Genomic DNA, 20629 nt, shown 5'->3' on the forward strand with positions numbered 1-20629 from the left:
TTAGGCTCAGTTGCAAGGAAAGCCCAGCGTTAGCAGTGGCTTAAATAATATAGGAATATAGAAATATAGTTTTCTGTCACCCAGAAACGCCCACCAGATTCAAGAGAAAGAAGACACATCAAAGACTGGGGAGACGATATTTGCAAAAGGCATATTTGATAAAGGATTGTTATCCAGAATATACAAAGAACTCTTAAAACTCAACAATAAGAAAACCAACCACCTGGTTTTAAAAATGGGCAAAAGACCTTACCAAAGAAGATATAAAGATGACAAGTATCTGAAAAGACACTCAACGTCATATGTCATCAGGGAAATGCAAATTAAAACAACAATGAGACACTGTTACATACCTATTAGGATGGCCAAAATCCAAAACACTGACAACACCTAATGCTGATGAGGATGTAAAATGCTACAGCCACTCTGGAAGACACTGTCAGTTTCTTAAGAAATGAAACATAGTCTTACAATACAGTTGAGCAATTGCACTCCTTGTTATTTAACCGAAAAAGCTGAAAAACATATGTCCACACAATAAATAACCTGCCCATGGATATTTATAGCAGCTTTATTCATAATCACCAGAATTTGGAAACAACTTCAAAGTGTCTTTGAGTGGGAGAGTGGATGAACTGTATAGTCCATCCAGACCAAGGAATATTATTCAGCACTGAAAAGAAATGAGCTACCAAGCCATGAAAAAGCATGGAGGAAAGTTAAATCCTTATTACTAAGTGAAAGTTAAAAGCTAGTGCTTTTCAGCCTTTCTCCCTTGGGGGTCATTTCCTTGGCCTCGGGGCATCACAGTGCCCACACTTTGAAATGCCCACATAGGAGGCACAGGGCACTGGTCCATTTGTATATGAGTAGGGACTCTCATGAGGGCTCTGGGAAATTCAGTTCTGGGGCAAGTAGACTGTGCCCGGGACAAGTCCTGGGGCTTTGCTTCCTTCCATAAACTCTATTGAATAACAATAAATTGACTTCAGACCATTCGTTCTTCATCACCCTGGGGACAGGAGTCCTTCCTGTGCCAGACTTCTAGGGCTCACGGGTCACCTTCTCTAGAAAGCCTTTCCATCTTGTTCCCCACTCTCTCTACTTCTCCCTGCATCTTCCCATCCAATTGCCATGTCCACATCTCACCTGGCTCCCAGGTCACTGCACTAAAATCATGGGTCAACCCCTCAGCCTCTGCCTTTTGCCAGGAGAAACCAAGGTCAGGGACTGTGTCTTCTCCATTCCTTGTGTCCAGTGTCCTGTGTCCAGTGCAGGGCCTGGTACCAGAGCTCAGTAGGGGCTGGTTTCATGACAGCACTATGGGCTAGAGCACCTATCTCAACAAGGACCATCTGCTTTAGCCTCTCTGGTGTCATCCACAGTGGACACCAAACCCCAGCCCAGCTGGCACTGACAGGTCCCCCGCAACCACCACCACCTTGAGGCTCTATCAGGCTGGCAATATCTTAGAATGAGGTCCCTCAAGACTCCCCAAATATATCTTCATTTATTCAATCGTTCACTTCCCCAACTATATGTCAAGCTGTGCATTAGAGGTTGGGGACACAGAAATGAAAAAGGCATGATCTGGCCCTTAGTGGCCCACAGTCTGGCAGGGGAGGCAGTTGCCCTCTCCCCCTCCTGCCTGCCTCCTCCCCACTCCCTCGTGCCTAGCGTCCTTTCCTTTTTCCTTTCCATGTATACCGATTAAGCAACAAGCATACAACTACACTGAGTGACGAGTGCCAGGAAGGTGCTGTTGTGAGCTCTATGGGGGAGAACCCCCAATGGTCACTAGAGACCTTGGCAGGGACATTTCCAGGAGATTCAGCATGGATATCTAACCCTAGTAGATGAGAAGCTGTGAGTCATGAGCCCCAAGCAGCCCGACAGACTTCCCCATGAATCACTCACTGCCCCATTCTCCTCATTAGCAGCACACGCCATGGGGAATTCTCCTTCGGACAGGAGGGAAGACACATGGGGAAGTGGTGGGAGGATGGGGTTCAGAGTGGAGTCCCTGAGTAGATTTTCCCACCATCGTCCTTTCCAGGGTCACAGCCCTGACCCCAAGAACAGAGCCCCAGGATTGCAGGTCTTGGATAGCCAGGCCCCTCATGTTTCCTGCTTATAAAGCGCTTTTATAGTCTTTATTTTCACATCACTGTGTGTTACTGGAACGTCTCCAAGGGAAATTGCCTCATGTGGAAGGGAAAGAGGTTGGTTGAGCAGAAAAGAATCACTTCCCCATAGCTTGGGCCCAGGACCCACCCAAGGGGGGAGGGGGGTGGGATTGTTTAACATCTTCATAGTTCTTTCACGGATTCCACAAAGTTATTGAGTACACACTACGTGCCAGGCAGTGTTCTAAGAGCAGCAGACCCCCCAGTGGAAAAGACAGACAAGGTCCCAGGCCTCAGGGTTTTACATCCTAGTGGGGAGATGGGCCATACACACATAAAGGTGGTTATAAGGTGCTGTGTTGAGAAATAAAGCAGAGAAAGAAATATGGGACTGCCAGGGTTGGGGCAGGATGGTCAGGGAATGGCCCACGGGTAAGATGACTTTTGAACAGATATCTGAAGGAAGATCAGTCCAGGCAGAGGGACAAGCATGGGCCCCTGAAGCAAGAGTGAACTTTGCTCTTGCTAGAAAGCGCGATGGGGCCAACTTGGCGGGAAGACATGAGAGGGAAGAGCGGCAGACAATGTGGCCAGAGACACACGTCATGTCATCAAGACAAGTCATGTCAGGTCTTACAGCCTTCGTAAAAACATGGCCTTTATTCTGAGTGAGCTGGGAACCACGGGAGGGTTTTGAGTAGAGGAGAAAAGTGATGTGTTAGAAGTGTCACTCTGGGTTTCTGAAAGTTTAACTCTCTTCCAGTCATGGCAGACCACACAATTCACAACCACTCTACCGCTGAAAACTAGGAAAGTTGGACAAAATATCTTAAAATATTTCAGTCTGAAGACATTTGAGCACTAAAAGGGCAGTGAAGAATTATGGGATTAAGATCTGGAAGAAGAAAACTCAGAGGGAAGGGCACAGTATCTGGGGCCTCCTTTCCCCAAAAGGTAGTTGCCTTTTGGGTATTTGAAGGGTACCTGAAACAGGAGACTGAAAGGCTAAGAGTAGAGTAGAGCTTTAAAAAGACGCATGAGTCTAATGGGACAGAAAGTAGAGTCACAGTACACCAAGGGGGACTCTGGTACATCCCTAGGCTTTTCGTATATTACCCAAAAAAGTAATCCAGGCTGGGGTGGGCGGGGCCTGGTAAATCCCCCACACTTTTAGTTGAACTCCCTAAAGGATATCCCCTCAGAATAAAGCTCAACTTCAAGTCCTCTCAAACCATCTCAATCTCTGCTTGGATTAAGGTGATCTGGGGTTCCTGGGCTCCCTAGCCACCTGCAATAAAGTAAAACCTCTCTAGAAGAGGATAACACCACCTTAAGCCAAACTATTTCTCAAGTTTTTCACACACAGTGTCTGAAAATAAAAAATAACCAGACATATGAAAAATAAAACATGATTAAAAAAAAAGAAGAAAAACAATAAGCAATAGCTATAAATACAAGAGGATCCAAATAGTTATTGGTCACAGACATTAAAATAACTATGTTTAATCTGTGAAAGAATAGAAATGGAGAAAGAATTGAGAATTTTCTAAGACTAATAAAAGACATCAAGCCACAGATTCAAAAGCACCACAAATCACAAGCAATATAAGTAGGAAGAACACTGCAGAGACATTATAATAAAACTGCTGAAGAAAAAAGAAGGACAAAGAGAAAATTCAAAGCAGCCAGAGAAAAAGACAGATTACCCTCAAAGGGTAAGCTATTAAGCTAACTTATAAGATACAATGAAAGTCAGAAGACCATGGACTGTATCTTCAAAGAGTTTTTTAAAAAAATAAGGTTGCAACTAGAATTCTTTGCCCAGTGAAGACATTTTTCAATAATGAAAGTAAATAGAAATATTTCTAGGGAAGCAAAAACAGAGAGTTTGTCATAAGATGTGCACTGTATGCGATGCTAAAAGGATAGCTTTGGCTTCTGGTTGCAAATAGACTCAGAGGGATGGGGCAGAAGCAGAGAGAACAGCCAAGAGGCTATTGCAGTAACATAGGCAACATGATAGTAGCTGGACCAGAGAGGGCGTTTTGGAAGTGATGAGAAGTGGGTATATTTTGAAAACGGTTATATTTTGAAAATGGACCTGTCTCAATTTGTGGGTGGATTAAATATGAATTATAAAAAAATGAGATCAGTCAGGGATGTATCCAAATTTTTTGACCTGAGCTAATGGAAGGATGAAGTGGCCATTATCAAGGGTGGGAAGACCGTGGGAGCTGGTTTGGGGGTAAATCAAAGTTTGTTTTTGGAATTGCCAGGTTTGGAAGTCTATTTGACCAACAAATGGTTATGTCAAGGAGGCTATTGAATATACAAGTCTGCAGTTAGGGGAGAGGTCTGGGGTAGAGATTAGAGTTTGATAGCTGTCAATATATATTTGTTTCCTTTTTTCATCTTTCCCTGATGATGATGATGATGATGATGATGATGATGATGGTTCAAATTTTAATGAACATTTATTGTTTGCTGTGTGTGGAGTGCTGTGCAAAGCATTTGATTTACATTATTTCAGTTAACCTGGACCACCATGTGAAGCAAATACTTTCATCGCTCCCTTCTTAAAGATGTGAAAACTGAGGCTTTGAGAGGAGAAGTAACCCACCCAAGGTCATACAGGTCTTAGTTGTCTATCAGTTTTGTCCCAGGCTCTTGGAAGAATATCTCAGAATTTTCTTTGGATTATTCTAACATCTACTGAGCACTTTCTAGGGGATAACTGCCACTTATTCTTTCATTCAGAAGACATATATAAGTGTCTGGTGCTCATTCAGCCCTGGGCTGAGTCCCAGGGGCCCAGAGATGCACAAGGGAAGACCCTGACCTTGACAGACTCACAAACAGGTGGCTGGCAGCAGTCGCACACTCAGAGCCAATGGGCTAGATCACAGCCAGGCTGCAATTTTTTTGTTTGGCCCAAGCAAAGTTTCTGAAATCAGTAGATTTTGCATAAAAATACAAATTCCTGGCTTCTTTTAAAAATAGGAAGTTCTGGCGACACTGGGTCTACATTTCCACCTTGACTGGCAGCTTTCCTGGGCACAGGGCAGGAACTTTCCCAAGCACCACAGTCTCTAGTAGCCCAGTGCTCAGTGCTGTGACCTGCCTGGCCCACGAGGCGGTTGGGTTTCCAGCCCTCAGGTTACAGCAGTGGGGTGTAGCCAGATGTGCTTAGGACACTGATGCACAGACAAGGAAGTCTTACAGGTCAAAGGATTTGGCCATATTTTGAGTGGGGCGAGGTTATTTAAGCCCCAGGACTACATTGCCGAGATAAGGGTAGCAAGAAGGCATATTGTGCTATGATAGCTACAAGTCTCAACATGCATGAAGGACTGTAGTGGGGACATGAAGGTAGTGGTCACATCCTGGAGGGCTGTGGTTTACATGTCCAAGTGAGTCTGGTCTGGAGAGTGTAACAAGTTTGGGGAAGGGGGGTGGGGGAGGGAGAGGAGAGAGAGAGAGAGAGAGAGAGAGAGAGAGAGAGAGAGAGAGAGAAAGAGAGAGAGGGAGAGAGAGAGGATATTGAGTATTCTGCAAATCAAAGGTATGTATTTGTGGAATGAACAAAAGCATGAATGAATACACAAATAATGAAGAATCAAGTATCCATTGGTGGCAGCTTTGATGAAGCTTTTAAACCTGAACTTTGCAGGGTGGTACATGACAGAGGATTGCCCTGCATTGGAGAGCGGGCTAGGGGGCAAGAGTATGTGATGCCCCAGCAGGACATTGTGGGGGACCCATTTCTGTAGGGACCAGTCACATCTCCATTACACCAACCCACCTTCCCAGAAAGTGTCTATTTTCTTTCCCCTCTGTCTCCCTGAATCAGCCCAAATGAACCCCAGGGATTCCAGAGCCTTCCCAGGCTTGGGTGGGTGGGTGGGGACTTAAAGTTGACAGTTTGGGCTAAAAGGAGGATAGATGAAGGTCACTTCAGGTGTTTCTGACAGATGAGAAAACCAAGGCCCAGAAAGGGACACACCTTGCCCACAGTCAGTGGAGCAGGGCTGGTGGTCTCCAAGCAAAGGCCAACCCCAAACAAAGCTCTGCCCAGTATGAATGCAGGCCTGTGGTTATGTGTCAGGATGCGGCAAGACTGCCCACTTCTCCGTTTCCCTTCACCAGAACATTCTGGGGAGGGGCGCTGTTGCTCAAGTGACAGAATGGGGACCAGCTGAGTCACAAGAGGACAAAGAGCTATTCCCAAGCCTCTCTCTTATGTGTCCAGAGGTGACCTCCTTTCATTTAATCCTTAAAGAGCCTTTGAAGGTCACGGGTCATTGGCCCATGTTACAGATGGGGAAACTGAGGTTTAAAGAGTTCGGTAAATTACCCACGGTAAGTCACACAGCTAATAAGCGACAGAATCAGGACTTGAACTCAGGTCTAGCTAATGCCAAATCAAGTGCTCTACCTACCAGTCCACAAAGATCCCTCCCACGCTTCAGGTGTTTGCTGCCCCCCCCCACCCCACCTGGAACCCTCTTCACAGCTCACCTTTTAAATGGGCAACTGGGTTGTATCATTCAGATCTTAGCTTAGCCATCCCTCAGCAGAGGTCTCCCTGACCACCAAAATCTAAAGGAACCCCCCCTTTCATTCTCCCACCTTTGTACTCTTCATTCTTATCTTAGTTCTTAATTCCCCACTGTTAGCTACTTGAGACTAGGAACTTTGTCTTGTACCAAAGTATGCCTGGGCTTATAGCCAATAAAGGTTTGAATCAATGAATGAATTTGTTGCTGCGCTTAAAAGGCCACAGTCAAGAAAAAGGTGGCTTTACAGTAGGTATTTTCCTTAGCAGAGAATGCTAGCAACATGCACACACTTTGTTTTTAGGAGGACAGGGGTGCAGACGCTCCTCTGTCCCCAGAGACTGTTCTCCAACAGGCTTGCCCTGTAGAGCCCAGGGAAGTCCCCAGAGGTGGGCAGGCCTCCCACCTGCTCCCCAGAAAGCGACCTGAGGAGAAAAACAGCCTGCGGTGATTGAAAGCACCGGCCGGCCCGGGAGGTGTGGGAAAGCCAGCGGCCCGGCGCTGGGCGGGGCTACCCCGCGTGGCCCGGGCTTTGTTTGCCTCTGTGTATGGCAACCAGAAACCACCGCGGCCAGCACTTTTCATGGCAGCCTCCCATACCCGGCCCCCCTGCATCTTAATCTCCTAAACTGATTTGTCAGCAGCAGGAAGTGACATGACAGCTTTCCTCACAAAAGGGAAACTCTGCGTTACCATGGGGATGGAGGCCACTGTAAGATCACAGATTTATATAATCTTAAAGGTGTACACACCACGATGGCATCGTCGGTGGGTGTGAGAAGGGAGGGAGGGAAACGGACGCCGGAGGCTGTAAGTTCAAGGCAAATTAGCGATGATTTGCAAAATTCCAAGGAAAGGAGAGGATGCTGTGGAGGCGTTTGGGGTTGGAAGTTCCTAATGGGATAATAGGTGCCTGGAAACCACAGAAAAGCATCAAGTGTACATCGATACATTCACTATGTCCTAGAATTAGAGCTGGGAGGAGCCTTACCCACCAGATCCAGTACAAACTGGTCATTTTAGGGTTGGGAAAACTGAGAGCCGAGAACTCCAGAGATCATTAGGAGACGGGAAAAGGGTCTAAGTGTTTCCCCAGGACCCACTCCGTGCCAGGCGCTTACATTCATGAGCTCATCTCCTCCTCACAAGTGAAGCGGGTTTTATTATCTTCGTTTTACAGATGAGAAAACTGAGGCCCAAATGGATAAATAACTTTCCACCCCCAAATTACGTGGTTAAGACCATGGTGACATCTGGTTGGCTACAAAGCTCATCTTTTCCTCATTCCCTCAATCTGTCTTTTGGACTCAACTAGGACTTCGATCCCCATTCTTCTTACAGACAATGTCCTTTACTTGCTGTATGACCTTGAGCTAGAATTAGAGGGCTGTCGCTAAACCTCTCTGAGCCTGCTTCCTCCTCTATACAATGGGTACTGTTAAAGGTTTAATGCGAAGATATACAAAGCAGTTAGCACAGTGGCTGGCACATGGTACTAGCTCTGAAATTGACAGCTGTTATTACCACATTTCAGTATTAAATGACTGAGTTGGCTCTGTTTCAATCTTCCACTGAAAATCAAACATTTTAATAGTTCAAGCATCTTTCTTTTCATCGTAAGTTACCACCCTCCCCTCCCCCCCAAGAAAAGCACTTTCATGCCAAAAGTGACATTTTTCTGGAGGGCCTGAAGACTGGGAATCAGATACATGGGAAGGCGGTGGTTACTGGGACTCTCCCTGGCTGCTGGGAGGTGGAGTGGCTTATGCTGGGAGAAGTGAGTGAATTGTTTTCACTGGAAGCTCCCTTAGGCAGCCGCTGTATTTTTCCACTGCGTGGATCACATTGGAGATTAATTTTGGTTCAGCCAGCGCCTGCCAAACAGAAAGTGATGGCTGGAGCCCATGGGGAAGTCAGCCATGGCATCTGTATGGACTCAAAGCTGCTGGTACATTTCCACGAAGGAAGATATTGGCAATAGTAAATTTCTAGGGTTTGATCAAAACACTGGGTATGGTTTGTTTTGAAAGGTGTGAACACACTTGCAATCGGAAGCTCAGGGAAGGAAATGAGCTTGCCAGCCCAGGGTAAGTTCTTAGAACTTAGAATACAGGGATCTTTCCGGCCCTGGGAGTCAGGTGGCAGATGGCGAACCAGTGGAGAAAGGTCACGGACACTCAGGGCCTTGAATGATGGGATTGGATAAGGACCCTACTCTGGGTGCTACTGGAGAAGTTGAGTAGGATGTTTTCTTTCCTGTTTCCTACAACGCTTTGTCCAGAAACAAGTAGTGGGGGCAGGAACGAAGGAGCCAGTAACCCAGGAGATTCAACGTTATAGACTAGATTATGGTTTGGTGGTCAATTATACCTGCTGTTTTGGCTTGTTTGGCAAGAGAGAGTAATAACCCAGAATATTGCCTAGAGCAAGCCAGATTTAATTGCCTAGCTTCTCCAACAAAATTATGAAATCAGAGCAGCAAGTGACCTGGAGGCAGCCACCAAAAACGCTGTGTACATAGGCAGAGATGCTGGCATGGATGTGTTCCAAGCATTGGCAATCAGATTGGGGGTGGGAGTTTCAGGTGATTTGTCTGTGTTGTATTTGCTTACAGTGCTTGGGTTTTTAACCATTGAGGTACTATTTTTACAAAAAGAAATGAAAGTCCTTTCAAAAGCAAAGAGAGCACATGAGTCAGGCAAGTACAAAGCATATAGGATTAGAAAACAAAACAAATGTAGGCCCAATACCCCCACTCCTGACACTTAGCTCTGTGGGTCTCAGCATCGCCGTGTACAAAAGCTCTCACTGAGTTGTTTTGGGAGCAGGGAGTGAGTACACTGTTTTGCATGTAGTAGAAACACATGTCCAATGTTTTGAAAAACTAGCTTTTTATATTACGTTGGGGAAGGTAGTACATGTAAAAGCCAAAGCCAAGCAAATATCCCATTTCTTTTTAGCTTTGACTCTGGGGACACAGGCCTTTTGGGTGACATGTTAAGGGATACATGGGGGGGGACACTTGGATACAATACTACATGTTCAGTTGCACCTGTCTACCCCCCTTGCAACCCGGTCATCTTGCGGGACTGAGGGGCCACCAAAGAGCATGGCGTCAGATTCCAGCACACATCCTGGAGGTCCTCGCCCAGACTCCCGTTTCTTTAGTGGGACAGGGATCAGGGGCTGCCCAAGAAACAAAGCACTGAGAGTTCAATAGAAATGCCATAATTTATTCTGTTGTATAAAAAAAGTTATCCTTATATAACAAAATGTCTTCTTAGAAGAAGAAATATATTATTTCAGGTCATAAATAATCAGCAAACATATAACTGTTGGCAACTAAAAAAAAACAACACTGGTGCTTTCCATCAGTGCTGAAAACAAACCTACTTAGGATATATTTACAGGGTAGTACAGTACTCAAACACAAAAATTGAGGTATTTGGTTCTTCTAGTTGACATTGACATTTGTGAAGGCAGACAACCTACACAAAAATAAATAAGGTATATTCTCATACATATATGTGTCGTCAGGAATGATAATACTGGTAAGTATGTCAAGCATGAAGTTTCTACAAAAAACAAAACAAAAAACAGGGGCAAGCAAAAAGAAATGGGCTCACACAGAGTCCTTTCTCTCTGCCCCTTTTTGTCAGGGGAACTTGATGTACCCAGTATATATATATATATATATATATATATTGGTCCCAAATGTGCTGAGTTCATCCATCGTCTTGGTGATAAGTCATCACTGTAACTGCTTAGGAACCCAGTGGAACTTGGGTGAAATTAAATAAATAATGACCAGCCCTCTCGAGCTCCCTCCCTGGAGTTATTGCATTTCTCCCCTTCAAGAAGGAGCCTGGACTGGAGTCCCAGTGGATTGTGAAGATGGCTTCCCATGGCCTTTCAGCAGCTGGGAGAGGTCGTGATGGGGCTCTGCAGGTAACTCAATGCACTGTTCGTGGAGTGGACGGGGATGGAGACGGGGAAGTTGAAGACTGTGGTGGTGGAGGTGCCCCGGTCCAGCACCGACATGGCAGGGCTACCAGCCTCTGCCGAGCAGTGCGGGGCCAGGACCTGGGACTCAAACTGCAGCAGCTGGCCCATGAAGCTAAAGTTGGGGGAGATGATGCTTCTTCTTTGCTTCACAAATTCAAAGGCTTCGTCCAGCTTGACTCGGTTAGTCCGCATGAGGTAAGCGAGGCAGATGGTGGCTGAGCGGGAAATGCCAGCCTGGCAGTGGACAAAAACCCTTCCTCCGGCATTCTTGATGGAGTCTGGAAAACAAAGGGTGGCTGGTTACTCGAGAGCTCAGGAGAACGGCCCCAACCCCAGGAATAGGGTGTCTAAGAAATGTCATGTGTCCTATACAGCCAGTCAATGTCAACTCATGCCATGACACGGACACTGTTCGTCTAGGCAATGTGGGCACTGTGCAAAGAACTGAGGGATTTAAACTCAGACGGGGCATCCAGTAAGCAAAGCAGATGGATGTTGGACAAATCAACTTTCTGAGCCTTAGTTTACGAATTTGTATAGGGGCATCAAATCCCTAATTTGCAGAGATGTTAAGCCACACCGGACAGATATTTAATGTCTGGAGGAAGGCTTAGAAGAACGCCATTCAAGTCCTTGCTGTAGAGTTGGGGCTCAGTGGCTAAGACTGGGGGAGTGAGGCCGAAGTCCCAGGCATCTGTTCCATTTACCTATAAAGTCGATTGCCTCGTTGAACCAGGAGCTGATGTCCGCCTTGTGGTTGTCCTCCACGGGGATGCTCTTGTACTGGTAGTGACCCTCAAAATGGTTGGGACAATTGGCTGAGACGTTGATTAAGGCGGTGATGCCCAAGGCATCCAGCATGTCCTTGCGGGAAGCATGATAGGCACTGCCCAGGTACAGGAAGGGCAGGATCTCCACTGGGCCACCCTGAAATTCAGAAATATCCAACACTTGTCAAGCTTTGCTCAAAGTCAACGCCAGTGCCCACACCCACAAAAACTCCCTGCTGGAAAAGTCAGTTTCACATACTGGGTGAACTTCTCAGCACTGTTGTTGGGAGTACAAATAGGGGACTCAGCCCATTTACCTGGGCAGGGCAAACGGTCATCTCTGTGGTGCCAACAGTTAAGAGAATCAGCTCCACCAGACCGTTTAACCACGGAATAAATACTATCCCCGAGTCCCCTCTGTTCTCAAGCTGCAGGTCCCTCTCTCCATTCTCACTAGCACTGCTCTTTCCAGGCCTTCGCCAGCTGTCCCTGCTTCCCTCTGGCACGGCTCCCTACTAACCTGATCGTAGAGTGGGGTGCTGCAGGAACTGCACCCCGATTCGGCGCTGTCAGGGACGCTAGTACTCAGGGGAAGGCTGAGCCCCATGGGGGTCGACTGTTTGCTGCACAGCTCTGGGCAGGAAGCTGAAAACGCTTCATATCCTCCTGAGAACACAAAGACATTGTTTTTCCATTAGTACCGCTGGGACAGGGCACCTTCGTACAACTCCCCCACCCCCCAGGACTGGGAGGTGACCCCGGGAGTCTTTGTTCCTGGAGCCAAACAAAGCCAGTGAGCGGCGAGTCCCCAATAGACGACTCGGGCGACCCCGCGGCTCTCCAGGTGGGGCAGGAGCCGCGGGCCACGAGTCCCGCGCCGAGGCGGCAGGGGGCGTGCAGCCCGCCGCGGGCGTCCCCGAGGGCGCGCGTACCTTGGAGGAAGAAGACCTGCGCCGCGCGCGCCTCGCGGCACAGCGCGCCCGCCGCCAGGGCCAGGGTGCCGTCGCGCTTGGCGGCGTCCAGGGCGGCGCTGCGCTCGTCCAGCAGCACCACGGCGTGGTAGGCGCCGGCCAGCAGGCGGCCGCGCAGCTCGGCGTTGGGCACGATGTGTTCCAGGCCCATGGCGCCCTTCGCCCGGCGCCTCACGATGGTGCTGAAGCGCACGTTGACCGAGCCGGCGATGTGGCCGGCGTTAAACGCGAAGAAAGAGCGGCAGTCCAGCAGCAGGCACTGCGCCGCGCGCTCGCTCAGGAGCGTCCGCAGGCCTCCGGCGTCCAGTGAGCCCACCTCCATGACCATGGCCGGCCCCAGCGCCCCCAGCGTGTAAGTCCTCCTGTACTCTTTGTCTTCCAAAGCCGAGGGCAGGGAGAAGGCTTTCGAGGAAAAGCCCGACCCTGGCGGCTTTCTCTGCGCCGAACCCAAAACTGCCTTTGGACTGAGCAGGAGCTGCGTGGCGGGGTTCCTTGCAGATCCCCTGACTACCCTGCTTCAGCCCGCGTCGCGCCTGCCGTTGGCTTGTTCTTCGCAATGAGCCCGGCCCCGGGCGTGCGTTCTTATGGAGTCCGGCACAGGGGCGGGGCGCGCGCGCGCAGGGGGGAGGGAGGTTTGTTTGTTTGAATGGCGGTCACGTGACCGGGCGGTGACGTCACCCGCCCTGCCCGGCTTGGCGCCGGCGGAGCCAGAGGCGAAGACGTCATCTGCTACAGAGCGAGAGCCGATGGCCGCGCGCTAGCTCGGGCCCTCGGCCGTGCAGCCTGCCCCTGAAGCGTCCCCGGGGACCCGGCTTGTGCCGCTCGCCCAGCCCAGCCCAGCGCAGAGTACAGGAGGGCGCGCTGCCAGCCGAGGGATGGCGGGGATGCGAGCTGTTGGGAGAGCCGCGGCGTGCCACCGGCCTCTGCCCCCCCCCTGCTGTGCCCCCTCCCCGAGCGGAAGGTGGCTTCCTGCGTTTTTGCATACACGTGTGCCCCTTCTCATTTCCTTGTCCCCGTCTGGGGGAGACAGAGTCCCAAGGAGAAGCGCTTTACTTGCCTAGTATCACACTGCCAGGTAGGGGGCGGGGTAAGAAGATCCTGGAATGAGGGTTGGGGAAAATGTTAACACAGTTGCCCATAGAAAGGTCGTTCCTACCGAGAACAACCAGGGTGAGTTGGAATCAAGGGGTTCAAGGAAATGTTTCCCAGACTTTCCTATTACTTAAAAAAAAGTACATGTAATAAGTAAAATACGTCCAATCTCACCCCTAGTGAAAAGAATAGTCTTCCTACTCGAGTGGTCTCGAAGACTGAACGGAGGCAGGCAGGTCAGGGGACCGAAATCTCAGTGCGGGGGTCGCAAGGCGCCCCTGTGAGGGGTTTGGCATTTGGGAAGGCTGTCGACAGCGCCCCCCAGAGGCCACCACGCATGTTTCTGGTCACATTTGCTTAAGACAAATGGGGCTGCTCAATCTCTTTATTCCACAAATATATCCTGACTGGGGGTCTACTAGGGGCTGGGCTGGGGTCTCCAACAAGGAACGAGAGCCAAGCCCGACACCCTCGCCCTGGTTCTCGCCATCTATATTGGCTGAATTCGAAATCCAATACTATGGAGCTTAAGGAGGATTTCCAGAACTTGGACGAACGTTTGGGAAGACCCCACTGGGCCACCCGCGCCGTGAGCCCTAGTGACGGCCCCCTGGGCAGTGGAGCCCGCTGCGGTGGCACCGACGTGCTAGGTACACAAACAAACATTGCGCCACCGGGCCTGGTTGCCGAGTCAGGAACATTCTGCGGTTTCTTCCCTCTCCTCCGGGGAGGGGGGGGGATTTCACTGCCACCCTGTGTCGTTGATCTGTGATTGTATCACCAGAGGCGACTTCTGCATTTGCCTTCCTTAGCTACTGTGTTCACACATGCCCAAACTTTGGGCCTAAGTTCTAGAAAAGTTCAGGGCTGAGTGCCTTTTTTTTTTTTAAAGGGCGTTTTCCACCTTCAGATGAACATTGGCTGAGGGCAGCAGAGAGGTCCTCAGATAATGGCAACACCCACCCTGTATCTTAAAAAAAAGGGTTTTTTTTTGTTGTTTATACTGCTTATTCAGCTGAGGAATTCATATTTTTTGCATTGAATCATAAAATGTTACAGCTGCTGACTTTTCACAGCATACCAATCTGATCTGCCCCAATTTTTTTTTACCAAGAGCATTCATTATTCCTTCCCCTACCCACATTTTTTAAAAAAAGAAAGCTTTTTTTTTTTTTAAGTTTTTTTTAATGAAAAAGAAGAGAGAGAACCATTGTAGACAAATACTGATTGATGGTGGCACAGTGTGTCCCTGAGGTCAGGTGTCTGCTGAGTGCTGTGAAGTTTTCCTCTTGATCCCTTTCTGGAAAGATCATCGCTTGGACCCCAGGCTGTCATTTTGCTGCTGGGTGATCCTAGGCGAATCTCTCCCCCAACTGAGTCTCTGGGCCCACATCTGTACGGTGGGTTTACCACTGGCTACTTTGTGGATGGTTTGAGGCCCAGGTGAGAGACGGTGGGTGTCAGAAACCCAGGCCTTACTGCACCCCTCCGTATGATTCACTAAATCTCTTGGTTTTTCCCTTCCCAGCAGAACAGTTCTTATATCACCATGCCACTGTGTGTTTCCAGGTCTGGCACCAGAACCTGGGGAGAAGGTCGCCACAAGACACCAGAAGGTGTGGCAGGGACAGAGGCCCAGCTCAGGGAAAGGTTCCTCCTTGAGACCAACTAATACCCAGTGGTTCTGGCCAAGGGGTCTGATAAAGGTGTGGCCACTGAGACCCCCAGTCTAGGCAGTGGAGGTGCCGCTTCTGGCTGGGGATGGAGCCAAAGAGAGGTCTCGCTTAATCTGGTCTGTGGTGACAGAAGAAGCGAAGGGGTGGGCAAAGGGCCAGGGAGGAGGATGAATCAATGGACGCTGACTCGGGACAGATTGGGGCCTTTTGGACCCAGGCTCTTCCTGATTTTAGATGTGCCTAGAAATGCACCTGGAGATAGCACAGGGTGGTGGGGACAGTTTGACTCAGAGGACCTGGCCCGGACTCCCCACCTTTGTGTGTGGCCTTGCGGAAGTCACTTCCCCTTGCTGAGCCTCTAACTTGCTCCCCCCGTGATGGAGATAATAACATGCATCTCTAAGGGTTGTGGAGAGACGCAGTGTAGCCAGGGTTGGCATTACCTGCCAATCATTGTTCGAATCCTGCCCTCAAAGTCAACTTTGGATCTGTCCTGGGGTCACAGGAGAAGAAAGGGTGGCACTCCCACAGATGACAGAAAATGGCCCCAACTCACTGCTTTGTGACCTTGGACAAGAAATTTAATGTTTCAGAGCCTCGGTTTCCCCATTTGTAAACTGGGAATGTGACCCATGTAGGACAAGTAAGACCATGTCTGAGAAAGGGCCTGGTGCTCTCGGGAAAGGGAGCTGGCTCCCGCCATTCATGTTCTCTTTCAGAATCCACAGCCTTTTTGCTGTCCCCCCTGTGCTGTCTGGTGGCTCCTCCCTCTGCTCAATGCCCTCCATGACTCCCCTTCTCCCACCAGATCTAAAGCCCGCCACCACTGGGCCTCGCCTCTCCACCCCGTGCAGCTCCCAGCTGCGCTCCTTGACGCTCCAGCTGTTCTGTAGGCAAACTCAGTGGGCCCGTGCTCCCCAGATGTTTCTCGTCCTCTCCCACCCCCACCCCTTTGCTCACACTGCCTCACCTCTCCCTGCCAGGATGCTGTCCCCTGTGGGCTCAGCCATAATCTTTCCCCATCCTTCAAGACCCAGCCAAAGTGCCATCGCCATGAAGCCTTCTCTGGCTTCTCCGGCTTCTCCGGCTTCTCCAGCTTCTCCAGCTTCTCCGCCCGGGGCCCTGAACTTTGTCCCAACATTCCGATTGTGTCAAAGTCCCTTAGATCCTATCTTCCCCTCCCTGGCTTGCTTGAGGGCAGTGCTGTGATTTTTTCCCCTCGTTGACCTCCCCACCTTCCTACTTTGGGTGCAGCCCCGGCATGGAGTAGGTCCACAATTCGTGGCATGGTGGAAGAATTTTTGCAAAGCACACTGTTGGAAACTGTCAGCAAAGGGAACAGACGTGGCCGTTTATTAGGTCTCTCCCCTATGCCAGCTGCATTGCAGGTATCATCTCATGAGCTAACTAATCATGAGATGATTATGAACTAATCCTGTGAGGTGGTTGTTACCCCCATTGCACCGGCAAGGAAACAGGCTCAAAGAGCGGATGAGCTCAGGGTCACACATCGGGTGATCATCAGATGGAGGTGCAGCCCCTGGGCCTGTCTGACTGGGAGATGGAGCGGGCCCAGATGTTTCACTGTAGGAACCTCAGCCTGCTGATGCCGCTGCCTGTGCGATCCCACTCCAGGCAGCCCTGGCAGGAGACTCTGACCCCCAGCTCGCCCGGATCTCTGCTCGCTGGGCAGAGCGGTCCCTGACATCAGTTCTGGGGGGAGCCTAAACTTCCTAGGACCCCGATCCAGGCTCTGGTGTCCCTGCTGCCTCTCTGAAGCTACTCTGCTTGGGGTTTGGGGGAGCCACAGGCAGGGGGACTTAGCAGCCACTTGGCCCGTCCCTGGGGCTGGTGAAGGGTGACTTCACCCTCCACACCCAGGCAGTTAGGACAGAACCAGCTGCCATTGCACAATCCTTACAAACAGATCTCCATGGTCAGGCCTGGGAGGGACCACAGAGCTGCGTCATCTCAGCCGGCCCCCTCCAAGGGCCCAGAGAGGTTAGGCAACCTCTCCAAAGTCACTCAGTGTCCAGAACATTTCTAATTCTAGTCAGTGTTGTATGAGCTGTGTATTTGAATCCTTAAGTATTTATCTGTGGAGGGTGGGGTTATTTTCATAATTCTGTATGGTTTTGAATTCTTCAGCACAAATGTGGAACATTTGTAATCAGGAACAAAAGTTAAAAATATTAACAGGCAACCACATTTAGGCTAAACCATATTGATAGTATTTAGGGTAACTTGTTAAAAGAAAATTACAACATTAGACTGTCTGGGTTATAATCCCAGTTTAACCACTCACCTGCTGTGTGTCCTTGGGCAAGTCACCTTAATCTCTCTGAGACTCAGTTTCCCCATGTGTGGAAGGAAAATAATAATGGCATCTATCTTGGAGGGTCATTATGAAGATCATACGAGACAGGGGTCAGTCAGCAAACTATATAGCCCATGGGCCAAATCTAGCCCATTCCCTCTTTTTCTACAACCCACAAGCCAAGAATGGTTTATACATTTTAAATGGTTGGGGGAAAAAATCAAAACAAGACTATTTTGTGACACGTGAAAGTTGTATGAAATTAAAATTTCAGTGTCCATAAAGTTTTATTGGAACACAATCACACCCATTCATTTACTATCTTCTGTGGCTGCTTTCAGACTACAATGGGAGGTGAGTGGTTGTGACACTTTATGGTTCACAAGCCTAAAATATTTACCTCTGTCCCCTTACAGGAAAAGTTTGCCAACCCCTGATATGAGCTCATGGATGAAAAGCACTTTAGAACAATGCCTGGCACAGGGTAAGTGTTGAGTAAACTTTGATGTTATTAACATGGATATTTATAAAACCTTCTTCCCCTAGGATGTGTTTAAAAGCAGTAATTGCTCTTATAATGCATTTCCTTGGGCCTAAGGCATGTTAAAAAGCAAAATTCAATCAAGTAAATTGGACGGTCTGAATGGCTTCATTAAGTGATTCATGATGGGGTAGCTAGCATCTAGAAGGGTGCTTTGAGGGGTTGTACAAAATGGAAGGTTTTGATAGGCAGAAAGAGAGTGGAACTAAGAAGTTAAAAGGGCGGATTATTTCAGGTAAGGACACCTTCCCTTAGGGGGAGGACAGGGGTCTTATCAGGCATATGACCTCCCGAGTGTTGGTCAGGAAATTCCAGACAGATGGGTTTAAAATTCTGCTCCTAGGAAAGGCTAGAACTGCAATTAGATTAATTGTTAAGTTTGGTTTGGTGACATGACTTAGCAAAAGTGACTCCATTTTGGCTGCTGTTTCTTTTTTTTAATAGGCACATTTCTCATATTTTCACATTTCTCCAAGTGGAATATCATAGCTAATTGACAGTGTTTTTCTTTCTTAATGGTGTGTAAGTTAATGAGAAGGCCTTAGAACTGCTGACATCTTAGATCCAGTAGAATACAGTAACTTAAAAAGGTTTAAGATGAAACGTAATTAAAAGGCCGCCAGTATTCAATTAACAGACCTTCTTGCAGGGGAACAGACTTCCTCATAAATCGGTATAACCCAGGTGCTAAGTGCCAGGGTGGACATTGGGGAGGCCAGACAAGGGACCCTCATTCACCTGGGAGAGGGTTATGAGGGAAAAATGCCCAGAGCAGGGGATGCCACCTGGAGACAAAGACTGATGAAGAATAGAAATGTCTGGACAAAATACCTCTGAGAGATGGGCCTCTGTTATCTACCACTTTCCCTTGGGAGCCTCAGTTTCTTCTCTAAAATGTGGCCGTAATAACCCCAAGAGACCAACTCTCAGATTCGCCGTGAAACAAAATGAAGCCCCAGTAGCATGTGTGAACAGTCCCCACGGCTGTTCACCATTTCTGTCTGTCTGACCAGCCTGGGAGCAGGGACTTGGTTTCTTGCCTCTCTCGGTCCCGAGCACAAACCTCAAAACAGGTTTTTCTTTTTTGTTGGACAAACACATGAAGATGAGCCTAGCAGGCCGGGAGAGGGATCAGGAAGTGGCCGGGCCTCCATGAGTCAGGCAGGCCTGTCTCTGAACCAAGGCCCCCGCCGGCCAACATGGCTCCAAGCCACACTCCAGCTGCTGGGGGACTGACACCGGCTGAGAAGTGACAGCTTTCTGTTATTAGCTAATTTTTTTTAGACAGAATATAAATTGAGATATAATTTCCTTTTCATAATTAGAAAACACTAGTTAATGTTGGAGGGAGCAAATGAGGTCATAGTTTGTCTATGGCAAACACTCCCCTGAGGGAAGGAGAAGAAAACATTATTGGCGGTGTGTTCAGAGTCATTGGCTGAAGACTCCAAAATTGTGCATCCCAATTTCACCTTTGTGGGTGAGCTTTTCGGGGGGCAGCTCTTGGTAATAATAATTGCCCATCTCTTGAGCACTTGCTATGAGCCTGGCACTTCACTCAGTGCTTTACGGTCATTTCCTTGTGTGATCGTGACACTGTGAGGCAGGTACTATTACCACCCCATTTGAAGAAATGAGGTAACAGAGGCCCAGAGAAGTTAAATAACTTGTCCAAAGGCACACAGCAAGCAAGTGGCTTATCGGGGTGCAAGGTGCTCCCTCCCTCTGTTTTCTAAGGCCTTTGTCCTTATCTCTCCACAGCACACAGTGGGTGTGTCATGAGGGTGGCATGTCGCATCATTTCGCCATTTGTTGGGATGATGACTTTTAGGGAGCTGCTTGTAGCTTCTAAAGGAAAGGGGAAAGGAAATATGCCCCGCACTCAGGCTCTCTGCCTGGCGCTCCCTGACTCACCAGGCCACATCGCACAAATGATTCATTCACTGGCCTTGACCTCAGTGGCTTTGGCCACCCATTGAGAGTGAAGTCACACCTCCAGCTTTCCAGTGCATTCATTGGTTCACTCATCCGACTTCAGGCAGGCAAGGAGCAGGCCTGGTTGGGCTTGCTTGGGTTCAGGGACAGAAAAGCACACAAGCGCCTCTTGATGTCCTAAAGCCTCGGCTGGGCTGATCACTTCTGGCCTAAGAGACCTTCCGAGGGGCCTATAGTCGCTTGCTAGGGCTGTTGTAACAAACTACTGCAAGCGGAGGCACTTAAAACAACAGGAATGTATTGTCCCACAGCTCTAGAGGCCGGAAGTCCCGGAGCAAGGTGCTGGTGGGGCTGGTTCCTTCTGAGGGCTGTGAGGGAAGGTCCGTTCAGGCCCCTCTTCTCCCGGTTTGCCGGCTCTTTGGCGTTCCTTGGCTTGTAGAGGTGTCACCCTGATCTCTGCCTTCATCTTCGCATGGTCTTCTCCCTGTGTGTGTGCCTGTGTCCCCGTTTCCTCTTTGTATAAGGACACTAGTCATATTGGATTAGGTCCCACCTAATGACCTCATTTTAACTTGATCACCTCTGTCAAGACCGTATTTCCAAATAAGGTCACATTCTGAGATGCCGGGGGTTAGGACTG

General features: G+C 49.0%; 2 protein-coding genes across 2 annotated transcripts in view; one reads left to right on the forward strand and one right to left on the reverse strand.

Annotated features, from left to right (window-relative positions):
* Nucleotides 1–9894: 9894 nt before the first annotated feature.
* DUSP1 (dual specificity phosphatase 1) lies at nucleotides 9895–13010 on the reverse strand. Its single transcript, XM_019635927.1, has 4 exons — nucleotides 12390–13010; nucleotides 11978–12123; nucleotides 11395–11614; nucleotides 9895–10965 (listed from the first exon to the last, which is right to left on the reverse strand). The coding sequence occupies exons 1-4, from the start codon at nucleotides 12754–12756 to the stop codon at nucleotides 10595–10597; spliced, it is 1104 nt and encodes a 367-aa protein (XP_019491472.1). The 5' UTR covers nucleotides 12757–13010; the 3' UTR covers nucleotides 9895–10594.
* Nucleotides 13011–17968: 4958 nt separating this feature from the next.
* ERGIC1 (endoplasmic reticulum-golgi intermediate compartment 1) overlaps nucleotides 17969–20629 on the forward strand; it is a 125380-nt gene continuing 122719 nt past the window's right edge. Inside the window, exon 1 of the mRNA XM_019635949.1 lies at nucleotides 17969–17997. Within this exon, the coding sequence (XP_019491494.1) occupies nucleotides 17984–17997 (14 nt within the window). The 5' untranslated portion in view covers nucleotides 17969–17983. The remainder of the gene's footprint in view (nucleotides 17998–20629) is intronic.

This window comes from Hipposideros armiger, unplaced genomic scaffold, assembly GCF_001890085.2.
Source record: "Hipposideros armiger isolate ML-2016 unplaced genomic scaffold, ASM189008v1 scaffold_25, whole genome shotgun sequence".
Classification (NCBI taxonomy): domain Eukaryota; kingdom Metazoa; phylum Chordata; class Mammalia; order Chiroptera; family Hipposideridae; genus Hipposideros; species Hipposideros armiger.